The sequence below is a fragment of the Zeus faber genome, assembly GCF_960531495.2.
Source record: "Zeus faber genome assembly, chromosome: 7".
Classification (NCBI taxonomy): domain Eukaryota; kingdom Metazoa; phylum Chordata; class Actinopteri; order Zeiformes; family Zeidae; genus Zeus; species Zeus faber.
The window spans coordinates 12,330,895-12,347,163 of NC_137203.1; the positions used below are offsets into that span (position 1 = coordinate 12,330,895).

The 16,269-nt window shown below is 44.2% G+C and overlaps 2 protein-coding genes across 2 annotated transcripts; one reads left to right on the forward strand and one right to left on the reverse strand.

Moving 5' to 3' along the window:
* Positions 1-95: 95 nt before the first annotated feature.
* LOC307232977 (mannosylglucosyl-3-phosphoglycerate phosphatase-like) lies at positions 96-4,531 on the forward strand (the record flags this gene model as incomplete). Its single annotated transcript, XM_080004191.1, has 10 exons — positions 96-214; positions 444-595; positions 816-906; positions 2,288-2,641; positions 2,730-2,868; positions 3,114-3,261; positions 3,628-3,793; positions 3,894-4,041; positions 4,142-4,325; positions 4,410-4,531. The coding sequence occupies 10 exons, from the start codon at positions 96-98 to the stop codon at positions 4,529-4,531; spliced, it is 1,623 nt and encodes a 540-aa protein (XP_079860317.1).
* Positions 4,532-5,936: 1,405 nt separating this feature from the next.
* rnf180a (ring finger protein 180a) lies at positions 5,937-13,767 on the reverse strand (the record flags this gene model as incomplete). The annotated part of the gene is made up of 6 exons (XM_080004192.1): positions 5,937-6,142; positions 6,683-6,808; positions 8,690-8,930; positions 12,670-12,809; positions 13,015-13,179; positions 13,275-13,767. 6 exons carry the CDS (start codon positions 13,765-13,767, stop codon positions 5,937-5,939), a joined length of 1,371 nt encoding a protein of 456 aa, XP_079860318.1.
* Between the last annotated feature and the right edge of the window lie 2,502 nt (positions 13,768-16,269).

Sequence of the window (16,269 nt, forward strand, 5' to 3'; positions counted from 1 at the left end):
CAGGTTTCCAAGGAGACCAGGTCTGGCACAGTGCAGAAAACCGCAAGAAAAGTTGGATGTACCGTAGAGAGATTATTAGTGAAGCAAATCCCAAAATGTCTGAAGATCTGCCGACTGAAAGTCGAGAAGCAGAAGTGGTTCTGACAATTTTACATTTCAACGACGTCTACGAAGTAGAGGCCAGAACAGAAGAACCAGTTGGCGGCGCAACAAGGTAAAGAAGGAACAAAGTGGATATCGTCTCGTCTCCATTTTCAGTTAGTTAATTAAATTAATATTGACATTAATATTAACATCAACATTAAAATTAACAAAAACATTAATATTCCTATTGTTGTCTGACTACACATAATTCAATACATTTTCGTGGCAAGTAGCACAACCCTCGATTGTCAATGTGTAACATACGAAATATCTTTCCTCCAAATTTCCCTTTTTTAAAGGTTTGCCACTGTCCTCAAAGAGCTCCATAGTCTGGATCCTTTCGTGGTCTTCAGTGGTGACTGTCTGAATCCCTCCCTGCTCAGCACGGTCACGAAGGGAAAGCACATGGTGGATGTTCTTAATAAATTAGGAATCCATTGTGCGGTGTATGGTGAGTGCTCCTCCTAACCTCACATTACTATTTCATTGTACATGTAGAGCAAGTCTCAGAAAATCCATTTGTAGAAGTGGTTTGGACGCTCACGCACACCTACACACAAACACACACACAGGAGAGTTGCACAACACAGGGACGCACATTATACTTATACTGTTATTTCTTTGTACATTAAATCAAATGCAATCTTAGCTTGCCCCATTCTTGACTGCAGGAAATCATGAGTTTGATTTTGGCGTGGATGTTTTGGAAGAGATGACACAAGCAATGTCCTTCCCGTGGCTTCTCAGCAATGTCTACGACAAGTGAGTTCTCAGAGTGAACGCAGCAGATTCAAACCAAAATGATAATTGATTTTACAAGTTGTCAATGATGTGTTTATATCTATTTGGCAATGTTACTTTACATTCAACAAAGCATTGTAAGTGGCCTAATTAAGTGTGTTGGCAATGCTGCACACTTACCATGACACATATTATTATTATTATTATTATTATTATTATTATTAATATAGCCAACGGTTGCCACGCTTCTCCTTCCACAGTTTTTGAGACACATACACAAAGAATACATCAAAACGACCAGCTTGATCTCAACAGGTGTGCTTTAACTTCTTGGAAGGTTTCACCCAGGGGTTTACATACATTATATAAAATTTCCCTTTTTGCGCCTACATTATATAATGTTTCCCTTTTTGCGCCAACATTTTTCCGAAGAGGTTTCCTGTGGCCAAATTGCCCACATAGCCCGGCACACATGCATACATCTGTAGACTCACACAGGGCCAACACACTTTCACAATTTTACAAGTTAATTTTCTCAGGTTTTAGTTTGTAATTTTAGGTTCATGTGCAGTGACCATAAAACATTTAAATAGTATCAGTAAGTCTATTATATAACTTACTCTTCCCACACAATTCCATGAATAAAATATTTGTATATGAAGAATTTTAATTAAGAAATTCTAGTTCTCACTGAATCCTAATATTACAATGTAGAAATGATGCCGCTTAATTTCATAAATTGAACTCTACCAAGTTCCGGGCCGCAGCACCCGAAAGACCGTGGCCTGCAGAGCTGTCCGTAGTCGATGAGGTTCGATGCAGTTGGTGGTTCAATGCCAATTTTGCCCACTTTACCACTATTAACTATAACTGTTAGTTGTTTTTCAGAAATCTTTGGAGTTGAATAGGATTAATGGAACCAATTTTGTAAACGTTAAAAACGTCTTTCTTGCACAATATATTATTCAAAGTTTCGACAAGCTGTATTTGGAGTGAATTTTGAACGCCACGAACTGCTGACCGTTCTGCCATTTGCATAGAAAGGGGCCAATAATGCAGCAAATGTATGAATAATACCTTGTATAAATACGCACAAATAGCATCGGCGCACCGAGACGCTATTTGCATGGCAGCGCAGTCAGTGGTGCAGTTCACCGTTTGTGGGTGCTTTGTGAATTAGACACCCACTTATTTCTGTTATTTGCGCCGGTTAAGCGGCCGCAAAAGCTGCGCAAACCTTTTTTGTGAGTTCGCCCCAAAGTGTATATTTAACATCCTTCACATGAAATGGCCCTGCAGCACTCTATTGTGGCTGTGGTCAGCAATTTCAACTTGAAGTGCTGAGTGCGTCGCCCGTGCACGTGGCGCTCTGCCGCCGCGCTCACCGCCTCTCCGCTGACAGGTTCACCTCAAAGACACTAGGACACGGCGTGGTGAACAGGATAATGGGGTGCCACGGCCTCAAAATAGGCGTGATGGGCTTGGTGGAGGAGGACTGGCTGGATCTGTTGGCCACGGTGGACAAGGAGAACATCCTCTACGTGGACTACGTGGAAGCGGCCACCCGCCTCTCCCGGGAGCTGAGGGAACAAGGGGCCGACCTGGTCGTCGCCATCACCCACATGACGTGGAGCAACGACATCCGGCTGGCGTCAGAGGCCGTCGGGCTGGACCTGGTTTTAGGAGGCCACGACCACGACTACGGAGTCATGGAGGTGAATGGGATCCTGATAGTCAAGAGCGGATGTGAATTCAGGTGGGTGCCCGCTGCTTGTCTGTGGAGTTCTGCTGCTGCTCCCAGCCTCTATTATTTACTTACTTGTACCTATCCTCGTCTTCTGCAGGTACTTGTCCCGGATAGATGTGGTAAAAGACGAACGGGGGTTATTCCAGTTTAGCTGTCACAGGCTTTATATCACCAGAGACTTAGAAGAGGATGAGGAGGTCAAACAGATAGTTGACAAATACATTGATAACATTCAAGTGAGTACACCCTAATTAACCGGTAGAAATAGTTAACAACAGCATAGCACCTGGAATAGTAGCACACAGATAAAGCTCTGAAGCAGACAAGAATGAGATTTGATGGTTCACTGAGTGAATAGGAAATATTTCTTTTCCTTCACTTGTTTCCCCCTCTGTCTGTCTGTCTGTCTGTCTGTCTGTCTGTCAGCATGAGCTGAAAGAAGCCGTTACTCAGGTCCGCTCTCTCTGTCGCTTGCACTCAGGACATGTTGGGCGAGGTCCTCTGCCACACCGAAGTGGACCTCGATGGACGCTGTGCCACCGTGAGAAGGGAGGAGTGCAACCTGGGTAATCTGATCACCAACGCAATGCTGGAGGCCACACACGCTGAGGTGGCACTTCTGAATTCAGGTAATTACACCCCCTGCAACGTTTTTTTTGCAGTATGATAAAGCTAAAGGGCTTACTAAAGGGATATACTTTCTTTTATAACTTAATATTTACAGTATAATGCGACTAACAAAATGATTCCACTTGTTTTATATGTTTTTTACATAAATAGTTCTCCACCAACTCACTGTAGTTTCTAGATTTAGATTTCCATACATTGTCAGCCTGAACATCACACAAGGTTTTTGTTGAACTGAATCAAAAACCCGAACCGTAACCCTAACACACACACTAACAATATGCTCTTTGACTGAGTTTTCTTTGGCCGCTAATAAAAGTTATTGTGTCATCACACATCTTTTGGCACTCCCCCACTCTCGCTCCCAGGCACCTTGCGATCGGATCGCGTCCACCCCGCTGGACCGCTGACCATGCGTGAGCTGATTCAGATCCTGCCTTTGGAAGACCCGGTGCTGGTGCTGGAGGTCACGGGGCACCAATTGTATGACGGGCTGGAGAACAGCGTGAAGAGCTATCCCGGTCTGGACGGCAGGTACTTCAGGTCTGCGGCGCGCGGTGACGTGGCGTCAGGCAAAAACGTTTGGGGCTGTGAGCAATCCAGTCGGCTAATACAGTTGAGTCGAAACTTTCAGATTTCTCCAGGTTGCCGGAATCCAGTTCGGGTTTGACCCTAAGAGAAAGCCTGGCGACCGTGTGATTGTTCCAACGGTGAAGGTGCAAGGCGAGAGGCTCGACATGAGCAGAAAATACATGGTTGCAATGAAGGAATACCTGGTGAAGGTAGAGTAAAGGTGTCACACATTTCGTCACGTTCACCTGTTTACTCAGACTGGTCACATGCACAATGTAGGGTTCTGACAGAACAAAATCTCTCTCCCAGGGGAAGGACGGCTATGCAATGTTCACAGGCTGCACTCAGAAGGTGGACGCAGAGAGCGCTCAGCTCCTCTCCACCATCCTCATCAACCACTTTCAGTCCTTCCACGTCATCAAGGGCCTGACGCACTGCAAGTCAGGCCACAGAATGGGCCTCATCATGGCCTCGGGCAGCCCCTCGGTGACGAGTGAGGACATTAGTTTGTTCATTCATTCGTTCATTCGTTCATTCATTCCCCTATCAATCACCTGATTCTATCTTGGCATTGCAGATATAGAGAGATGCTTGTGTGACAAGCTTGAGGAAGGGGAAGAGGCTCTGGTGGGCGTGGTCATGATTCCAGGAGTGGAGGGTAGAATATTCCATGTCCCGTCAGAAGAAGACACTGGATAGTGAAAAGTGTCCATTTCGTCCCTTGGTAATGTAAAGAAGTCTCCCAACAGTTTTTTTTTTTTTTACTTCACATATGTATGGCAGCATTACATCAAGAGAAAATCTTTAGACGTTTATATCTACGCCTGAAGGGGGCAATATGCAATTATAATGTCTCATTATAGTGGCTGTAAAGTAGAACGACAGAATAAGTTGGCTTCCGGGATATATTGCCTTTATATTGATTTTTCAAGAGGAAATAAAGGCTTCCTCAAATTTCATTAGGGAAATAAACCACAGACGAGACAAGCTCATTTCAAATGCAGCAACATAAAAAAAGGAAAGAGTTAATGAGAAACATTAAGGTTATAGTGTTTGAGCGATAAATTGAGATTTACTGTTTTTTAAAGACAAAAGCAAAAACATGCCTACACACAGATTCTTCTTTATTTTCCATTGACCACCATGTCTTCTTTATAGGTATGTGTGGTGACAACTAGATCATTTAAAACCCAAATAATGAGGGACGGATAAAAAGTTTAATACACCTGAAACATGTTTAACTTTCTTAGTATTGATAGTTTATTTTTCTAAATTAAATTAAACTATTTTGGCTTAGATTTTCCGGTTAGAAGCACAAGCATATTTGTGTGTTTTGTTAAAACTTTATTTGTTAAAAAAAACACAGTGGCTTTGGAACAATCAACCTCGGAAAAGTAAACATCCATTCACGTTCACAAAAATAAGTTATTGTCAAATGGAGAAAAAAAAAAAAAAAAAAAAAGACCTCTATAAATATAAATATAAATATCCAACAATTTCCAAATGCAAATGCATTTTCATCGTTACCAATGAAACGTTTCAATGGCCCCTGCTGAGGTTTTATTAAACAGCATGAAGCCACAAAATGTATTAACAACGGCAATCTGCACCAAAGAGGAGCCGATCCAAAAACATCTCTGAATATCTGCTCAAGATATCAAGAAAAAAAAACCCCGATGCAGAATCTGTGAAGGCCGCTCAACACGGGGGGCCGTTTTAAACGCCTCGTGCACGTTCCCCATCGTGCTTTACCTGGCACGACACTCACGGGAGACGCTGATCCCGGGTGGAAGTAAAACACAGCGGTAGCGAGCGGTGACCGTCCCACCCATCAAATTCTGAGCAGCTCTTCAATAACGTGTCGGGGATTTGCTTTATTGCTTTCGGAAACTCGCCGCTTCTCACACTGGACCTTTTACAACATCTACTGTACCACCCCCCCCACCCCACCCCCCCAACCCCCGTCTCCCCCGTCCAATAAACTTATCTTTCCCTCTGCACTTTCTTCCACGACCGACCGCGCCCCCCCCCCCCCCCCCCCCTGCCTCCCCACCCCTCCTCCACCCCCGGGTCCTCGTCCCAATCCGCTGGTCGTCGGGCTTCGTCAAAATGAGGGGAAGAAGAAGTAGCAGAGGAGGCAGAGGATGAAGAAGCCGATGACCCAGTTGACGGAGTAGATGTAGATGATGACCATGTCCATGTCCAGCCTCCAGCCGCGGGACTCGTCCTCAAAGTCCAGGGCGTCCAGACGGTATCCAGCCCCGTGGGGGAACTGGCGTCTGGCCATGGAGCTGGACTGCCGCTGTAATCCTGCAACCGTTTCAGTCGATCAGTATCAGTTAGCGTCACCTTTGGATTGTATTTAGTCTTTTTTTTTTTTTCCCCTCTCTTGGTTTTGCTCCTACTGTATACTCTCTGAAAAACAAAAACTCGTTCAAATGCGCAATGTGTTCATGTATGTGTTTACCCAGGATGAGTTAGGAATGAGTTATTAAATGTTATAAACTGTTATTAATACGCTATAAAACACATTATTCACGAAAGAAAAAAATGATTGCACAATGCACCTCACATTTTACCCATGGAGGAAACTTTTATATATTTGTATATACAGTATATATAGTTTTTGGTTGTGCTCCTACAGTATATTAAAAAATAAATAGAATTGTAAAACCCTCTGAAAAAAAATCTCGTTAAAATGTTTTGAGTTCACCCAGGGAATGTCATGCATATTATACTGTATATTGTCAAGAATATTTTTTTGATATCCTTTTGATATTTTCATATCAATTTTTCCATCGTATGAAGAAAATTAATAGAAATATAAGTTACTGAGATTTCTCAACTCGCCTCCAAAGATACGGAAGAGCTTCCTGCAGCTCGGCAGAGGCCACTTTGCGCAACTGGCTTTCTGGAAGTTCTGTTTGCGGGAGAGGTATTCCTTCGGGAAGAAGGTCTTCGCTGTTTGATTCAGCTCTGCAAGGAAGAGGACAGGGAAGAACAAGTTCATCGATGAACGACTTGTTTCCACTTCCATCCTTGTCTCATCCAGTCGGGCTGAATTACACCCAAAATTGAAGGGTGGTTGCAGCTGCGCTCCATCGGCAGCCTCCTTTATTTATTCTTTTATTTTTTTTATCTATTTACCCTGGGTTCTGGGGACCTTACTCTTTTATCCAAAGTCCTCCCTAACGCTAGGGCGCTAACCAGCCAAGGAGAGTCCTTAATGCCTCCAAAGTTCCTTCACACCAGCAGCCGCTCCGCCTCATGTGTGGACACGACGCCGCCGCTCCTCTTCGCCGTCCTTTCCACGACTACAAGTAGGTCAACATGAATCACAGCCGCTCATTATGTATTCACGGAATTATCGAAAGCGGACGTGGATTGTCATCTAGCGAGCCGGCCTTGTCCTTAAGCGGTTTGCACGGATCGTAAACAAGACGCCGCGTGAGAAACCCAAGAGTGTTCGAGCCCGTTTCACACCGAAGACGGCAAACGACAAGAACTACCCGGAAGTCCATTCATGCCCATGGAGGGGACGGATTCCACACGCGAAAAGCTGTGACCCGATGCAGAATTTCGGGTTTCCGATCCAGGCTCCGCGATGTGTTCACTTTGTTTCAATTCACATGCGGCAAGTTTCGGTCCGACAGCATGAAGTAAACAAGTCACGTAGTCTCAAAATAACGCTATTAACGTTAATGTTGGATGTCACCACATTATCCATATTATCACACTATCAATAGATCCCTTTACATCAGTGAATTGTGTGTATTTTCTATTTTTGTTGGCACCTTGCAAACATTATATTAAAGGTTGCAGAACTATATTAAAGTTCATCCGACAGCCACTAGGGGGAGGACCCCGTTGTACGAGAAGGCGCATTCCCTCCACTGTTCATAAACTGATTAGAATTTAGGGTTAAACGTCGGCTATCGTGCTCCTGTAATCCCGGGCTAATATCACAATGGGTTGTGTAACAATCGCACCCTCTCTTTTTTTTTTTTTTTGAATTCACGTCGGAAGAGTGTAAATGAGCGTGTGCGAGGGAACTGTCTCGGGCCTCGGTGACTCATCTGGTGAGAGCCGAGCCTCAGGTTTGTACTCGACTCCCTGCAGGACGCCGGCAGCTGGGCCCCGCCGACACTCTGCGGCTTCTACACCTCATCTGCTCGCTGCACCACCGCACACAAGCAAATCCTCACGTTTTTATCTAAATACAGATTACGACGTTTCATTTTTTCATGCATTTTTCCTGTTTGGACAGTGGAATTTAATAGGAAACTTATTGGGTGATAATAGGCTAGTATAATAATAATACTATCCTATGATAAAATTATAAAAAAAAAAAATATTTACAAAAAAACTATACATACATTTTATTTAACATTTATTAATATTAAAAAATGTTATTTATTTAACATTTATAAATAATATTAATACATGTTAAATAAAATGTAAAATTTTTTTGCATACTTTATTACTCCTTCTGGGGATTAATCTCTGCGTTTGACCCATCCTAGTATTTTATATATCTTATATATATAATTGTTTTTTATAAATCAAGCTCGGGGGAACAAGAGTATCATTGATTGTTATTAAAATACAATGTATTATTAATATATATATATATATATTAATATATATATATATATATATAATACAATACAATATATTTATATATTTATATATATATATATATATATATATTATAATTATATTTATATATTATATTTACAAAAATATACAATGATTATTTTTCCAATTCCAATTATACAACTCCAAATAAATAATTTCAGTTAGAGATGATAGTAAAAAAAAAAAAAAAGGTATATTGTCTGTTTAAGTGGGTCTCACCTTTCTGGAAGAAGACATGCGTGATAGTGGTCCTGCAGAGGGGGCAGGGCGTGTTGGCCGGGCTGTTCCGGGCCAGCGTCCTCAGGCAGGGCTCGCAGAAGACGTGGCTGCACGGGTGACACATGTACGGGCTGAAGTAGATGTCCAGGCACACGGCGCAAATGTAACCTTCCCTGTCCCCCGCGCTCACGTCCTCCTCCTCATCCTCACTGCTGCTGGACGAGGGGTTCCCTGTGGAACTCTGCGTGTGTGCGGGAAGGAAGAATGGAAGAGAGGTTCATTTGTTTAGTCAGCGTAGTGAATCCTGATAGCGACTCTAACACAATGATGTGATAGTGAAATGTGACACTGAACGTACCAATCTAATCCTCAAATATTATTTTAAAAGATAACGATAACTAGTGAGATAGCACAAGCTCTAAATGAGTTTCATCACAAGCTGTGGTCACAGCCAGGAACCTTGACAGCTGGTGCAGATGGAAGTATTGCAATGTATTCATGGAGGGATATGTGTTCCCATGAGCGCCGTCAGGGATTTGGAGCTCCGTGAAAAGAGATATCGCATTGGTTCCCACAGCCCCACCACCTAATGTTCTAACAATCATTTAGGGCCCCTCTCAGTCACAGGCCTTTGGAATCTTCCTAACTTTTACCCCCCATACGGCGCCCCTGCGTGTTCCTCCCCATCTCTCGCTCTCTCACTATGCGTGTCTTGCTCTTTTGGTGTTTTGTTTTTTTTGTTTGTTTTCTGTAAAGGTTAAAATCACAAAGTAACCTTTTGAGAGTGATAAAGATAAAAGAGATAAAAAAGACAAACACCACAGTACATCGCATCGATCCTCTTCCCTTTCTCTCCGAGCGGTGCTCCGCGATCGTAACATATCACAGAGATGTTGTCCAGAGTGGAATACAATAGGAGCATTACTGCATTGTAAAGAATAAAATCAAACAATGGGAGAGAACAAGAGATAAAAAGAAGGAAAAAAATTGTTAGTCTCTATAGAGGGGATTTTATCAAATAATTGAAAATTGTTCCAAAATGTCATCGGGCCGGTTTGTTGCATCTTTCTTATGTCCTCTTGCCCTCGATTTGATGGCATGGATTTCTTAATCTCTCCGGTGCAACTCTATTTTATGGGTGTTAAAGGCTTTGACACCCAGTTGAACAGATATAAGAGGTGTGAGTTCGGGCAATCTCAAATATAATAATACATTTTCTTCATTGGGAAAGTCATCGCGTCACAGAGTAGGCTGCTGTGAAATGAGTAGACTACAATTGACTCTATTCACTCTATAAAAGATTGGGATAACACTGTGGAAATAATTATTTTTTTATTTTATTTTGTTTAAAAAGGGCCTTCAAAAATCACAACAAACTATTTTTCAAATCTAGAATTTTCTTTACTGCTGCTCAAACTGGCTCCAGTGTTGTACCCGCTCCTCAAATTCAGTTCTGTTCCAACACAGATGCACCATCAGCCTCCGCCTTCCAAACCGCCCCCGACTCTGACTCTGATGTCAGGATACAGGGAAACAGGACTTCAGCGCCTGGGACCCACATGTTCCGCGTCCCCTGCTTCTCCTCCCCCAGGGCCTGGGTGTCTGTAGCTCCAATCTGCTGGAGCCTGGGGGCGCTCCCAGTGTAATTACCACTCTTTTTACCTAGGGGGTGCTCCAGGGAGCTCCCTGTCTCACCGCCGCCACCTCCCAAGGTGTGTCATTAAGAAAACACACAGAAAACACACGTGGCTGAGCTGAGCCTGTGTGTGTGTGTGTGTGTGTGTGTGTGTGGGCCCAGGACACCGCAGCACTCCCCTAGCAACCAGCGCCGCCGTGAAGCACGTTGCCCCAGTTACACTGAAAACGTCATCTCTTTTATTTTTTTTCAACAACCTATAACAAATTACCATACTACCCTGGTTACTTTACTTTACCGTCCACAGACCTCAATCGAACAAAACGATAATCTCGTGCAATGGGCCGACATCATTTTATAATTTGCAAAAACCACAGATTCAAGCCAAAGCCACACCGGAGATACAGCCGTGGCCGAGGCAGCCGGATCCAGCTCCCTGTCGGTGGTGCCCTCATGGTACCACAGGAAGGAAGTACTTCCTACTGGGAGCTGAATGACACATTGACAATAACAATGACAATTTTGCTCCTCATTGTGAATTCAGCATTTTCTTTTGTTGTCATGGTTACATACCGTGTCTCTATTGTAAAGAAAATAATTTCTTCCGACCGGAAAAAACCCCCAAAACAATCGCATAATTCTAGAGACAAATGTATCTACTCAAAGCAGATTTTGCGTGAATTATACGTCTGCATTATGTCGCTGACTCCAATCCGGAGAAAATAATGTCGGAGCAGACAATACCATGAGCTGGGGGATAGGTATTGTCTAGATATTGTCTTTCAAAGCAACTTTCTGTTTGACTTAGCACACAGGGTGGAATGGTTCCAGTTCACTGTCATGACTGCAGATCTACAGCGTCCAATCAAAACGGAATGCTCTTTTGTCCGGGCACTTTTGAAGGGCTCTCTGCCCAAGCCTCATCATGCTGCTAATTCAGATGTAACCCCACTTTAAAGCACACAGACAATGGCCATTGAGATGAGCTGGCTGCTGTTAAGCCTGCACACATGCACACACATGCACACACACGCACACGCACACGCACACACATACATCCTACACACAAGCACACGAGTCATACTGTCATGGTGAAAAGCATCCCAGCAGTATTTAACCACGTCTGATTTATCGAACCATTTTGCAGTCATTGTTAGTAGACGGGCGCATCCAGTCAGCCACTCAACCACCCACCCGTCCACCCGCTTCTCACATACACACACTCACACACGCACACACACACGCACACACACATACACACGCACACACACTCACACACACATACAGTATATGCTCACACAGAGACATACACTCACACAGGCACGCAGGCAGGCAGGCACGCACGCACACGCATGAACAAACTCACTCACTCACTCACTCACTCACTCACTCACACACACACACACACACACACACACACACACACACACACACACACACACACACACACACACACACACAGACAGATGCCCGCATACAGCCTTGCTCATATTTGTGTTTTGTGCATCAGCCTTCTATCTCACCATGTAAAGGTGTTTTTAATTGGATCGATAAAGCAATTTCAAGCTGTTGTAACTCATTATATATATTTGAGGTGCTTAGCTGTTCACTTTTAAGAGTAGTTGGAGTTCAGAGAGGTTGTTTTACTTTTCAAACAAGGCACAAGGAAAATAGGCCAGGACTGGATATAAGTAAAGGCCTTGTTGGCAAAGAAATTACAAATTCAGTCTGAGTTTACTGTACCATCAATAACACCCCTGCATGACCAATGCAGGGTTAAAATTATTTGAATTTGATACATAATTAATCAGCTTTGCAACTTTAACAAGGACTCAATCTTTTATGTGCTTCATCCTCTTTGATTACCATAACCGCAGTAGGCTCAAACCTTGAATCTTGAATATTGGAGATTTCTCTGGATAGAAAATCATTTTTATTAAAATCATTTTAATCCAATAAGTGGCTCCTTAGGTTTTAATAATTCTGCTTTCAACTGGTTTGATTCATATTGGTTTGGAAGAACTCAGGCTTGCAATGAAAATCGCTAAAGGTGTCCCACCAGGCTCTAAATTAGGTCCCTTGATGTTTACTTCATATATAAGACGATTTAATTTCCAACTCAGTAATGTAGTTGATGTTACTATTCTAAAGACACAATCTTGTGTGCCATTGGATCATGTCCAAATCAGGCCTCTCCAGGTTCCCTTTGAAATGCAAAGACTCTTACACTCATTATAACTTCTATTGCAATGCAGCTTGGATTAAACCTCCACATTCCCGGGCAAAGAAGGCAGCCATTGCCACGTGCAGTATCCAGCAATTACCTGTGTCATTAGTTATTCACCTGTCTGTTCTCCTGCTGCTGATTTTGCCTCCATCTCTCCCTCCTCCGCTGCCGCCGCCTCAGACTCTTCATCCTGTTTTTCTCCCTTTTGCTCATCCTCCTCTCTGAAGTGGGCGGAACCGCCAGCATCAGGGTGGGACCTGTAACCTCCATCACACCACCACCACCACCACCACCCCTCGCTCCACCTTCCTCTCCATCTTCCTCTTCCTCCTCTTCCTCCTCTTCCTCCTCCCCACGCTCCTCTTCCTCCTCCTCTCCCACCTCGGAGATGGGGCGAGGGAGACGCCGCGCCTTGTTTTGATAGCGCTTCGCCACCCGTCTGATGGCCGCCCCCGTCCTCACCTCTTCCCAGAATGGATCCATCTCTCTGGAGGCGGGATGTGTGTGGCGGCGGAGGTCCACAGCCCCAGCCGTCCTCGGTGACTGTCTGGGTGGTAAAAGAGGTGGTGAGGACTTGGTTCTGATTGGAGGTCGGTGGAGAGCAGGACACGCGGAGCTCACAGCTGACTGCGGGGGCCAGGTGTCAGGGCTCGTGGATCTTGTCATGGAATATCCCTGATTTGGGGAGTGACTGGAGGAAGGAAGCACTGTCTGTAATCCACCTTCCGCGGTGCCGGTCTGGCAGTGGTCGGTGTAGCAACACACCAGGCTCTGTGTCCTGCTTCTCCTCTCTCTATCCCACGGTCTCTCCTTGACGCTTTCCTCTCTCTCCGTCTTTTTCAGACCTGGTCTTTCATTTTCCCTGTCATTCTCCTTGACCGTAACACTTGCCCGTTCTTCATCCCTTCCTTGCGGCCTCTCCCTCAAACTGCATTTCGTCCTATCTCTGTCATCCGTGTTGAACGCCTTTCTGGTTGATTTTCTCCCTGGCAAGGAAGGTTTCGCCATCTGCTCCGCCATGGCTGACCTCCCCCCGCTCTCAGGACTCCTACTCCTGAGCCAGGGGCTCTCCTCCAAACACGGTGCATCGGCCCTTCCTGCCGGTGCGCTACTGCTGTTCTCCCCGCCGGCATCCTCCACTCCTTCCGCAGCGTCTCTGCTCGGGCCACAGACAACGGAGCCTACCTCGTGAGAGCTCATGACGTCCACTTTCATGCCCGCTGAGCACCAGGGCAAACCTGATCCGGGCCGCAATCCCAAACTGCCAGCCTGGATTTGCCCCTTCTTCCCAGCTTGTTCCCTCTAATGATTTCCTTTTTTTTGTGTGGTGGGTTGGTGGGAGGGATGGGGTCTGGTTCACCGCAGGTCCTCCATTATCTCTCCTCACTCCCCACGTCCTCGTGCTGTTCTGGACTGTTGGTGTCGGAGCTCCAGCTGTTGGAGAGTGTTCCAGCGCTGCCCGGCCTCCCTGCAGAGCACACAGGCCACTGACATAGGTGAGCGGCGGAGGTCTCTGGCCTGCCTGCACAGGCAGCCGCTCGGACATTCCACACTATTGACCCATCACACACACATCACACACATCACACACACACACCACACACGCACACCACACCACACACACACACACACACTGGAGCCCCACTACAATAGCCCACTACTGTTCAAAGCATCAGCATTGTTCAATGTGTTGTCTATAGAAAACCCGCCGCTGTGCAGCCACTGAACATACAAAAATAAAGTGAAAAAGCCAGAGTCACCTTCCCTCCCCAAACTAGCACTGTGTCAGCTTTTTCACTTTCTGGTTTATCAGCAGGGCAATAAGTCAGTGTGTCTGTCGTTGTGTGTGTATATATCATGAATATAATGTTTGTGTGTGTGTTAATTTTGGATGATGATGATGATTTGTGTTGTGTGATTATGTGTAAAATAAAAAAGCACTCAAGTGCAGCTCTCTTTCCATCATCTTATACTATAGGTATATGTATAATTATTCTCGTCATTAGGTTAGGTTGGGTTAGATCAGGTGAGGTTATTTTACAAATAGTCATGTTCAGATTAACTAGGTTTTACACTATGTAAGGTATCACAGGATCTATTAGTAAGTACTATTTGTTGTAATATATTGTCCTTACTCCTTTGTCAAAGTGGTGTGTTTAATGTGCATTTAATCAAATTTACAAAAATCTGAATAATAATGTTATTGGCATTAATATAGAAACTATGAACTAATAATTACTAAACTAACAATAAAACTGATAACCAGACCAAGTGTGTAATATTTTGGGGGTTTTCTTCCATAAAGAAGTGGCTGTATGAGGGATATTGATTCATAACTTTTGAAAATGCTTTGCAACTATTTGAGGTATTAAGTCAGTATTTTTTACATGAATTGTTTATGAATTCATTTTGAAAATGTGAATAGTTGGCAAAGAGATCAAAAAGCAGAGCAGGGGAGAAGCGAAGAGAGATGATTGAGAGCGACCATGTCCATATATATCTTTATGCTCCCCACACATTTATATTATGTGGTGTTTGGCCCGAGGGGAATAAAAGTGTGGGGATTGTAGGTGAAAACAAGTAAACATGGCAAAAATTAAAAAGAAAAGGTTTGTTGTGTACCTTCACTCTGTCTTCCTCATACCTGGGCCTTCTGTTAGTGTGTGTGTGCGTGTACGTGTGTGTGTGCAGGGCCGGCCCTTGCCTTTATGAGGCCCTACGCAGGGGGTTTGGGGGGTTTGGGGGGGGGTATCAGTGGCTCTGCGGAGGCTGACGCGGGACGCACAGGCCTTTTTTTGTTTAGCTCAGTTAGGAAACGGAGCAGGATAAATGCATCTCAAATAAAAACACAGTTTTTATCCTGCTGTTTTCTTTGGAGAAATGGTGAAAGGGGGCACGCTGCAGACGTAGCTTGCTTATGTGTCGGGCCGGCCCTCCAACACAGAAAGTCGCACTGATCTTATGGCTCCCCCACACTGTGTGGCCCTAAACAACCGCATAGAGTGTTTGTGCCAGCGGCCAGCCCTGTGTGTGTGTATGTAGTTTGTCTCCTCCAAACTATCTTTGTGACATCACAAAGATATCACGTGATGATGCCCCTGGTTGCCAGGGGACTATGTAAGGAATTTCCCCTAATAATATGTTTACACGCTGTGTTTCCATGCGACTGGATTTATTTGCCTAACTCTTATATTTTCTCATGGGCCAAACCCGATTGGCAAACTTTTGGCGCAAAGGCTTGTGAGGGCCGTGAGTTGTCCCGCACATGCCACAGGGACTCTGTGGCCACAACATCACATGCGTTAATATATTTACTTTGCACAAGCTGCGACAGGCGCTCCTAAAGAAGAGCCGACAATAGTAGGAACAGTGCGAAAAAACAAGCCAGAGCTTCCATCTCAGCTGCTAACTACACAGAACAGGCCCATAAATTCTTATAAGTTTATGTTCACAGCCTTTATAAGTGTTCAATGGGGCCCATTTATAATTTCCATAAAATACTATAGGTAAAATATTAATTTTCAATTTGTTCAGTTCAAAGCAATAACATCAATGGTGATGACAACCGTGTTTCATTTATATTTGTCCAAGATAAACATGATTTATTCCGCCAATATTTTAATTGTAATTGATTTTACAAAAATTACATTTTATCACAAAAAACATAGCACTTTTATTGATATATGTCCATGAGGTTAATGGCAAATATTGACCATA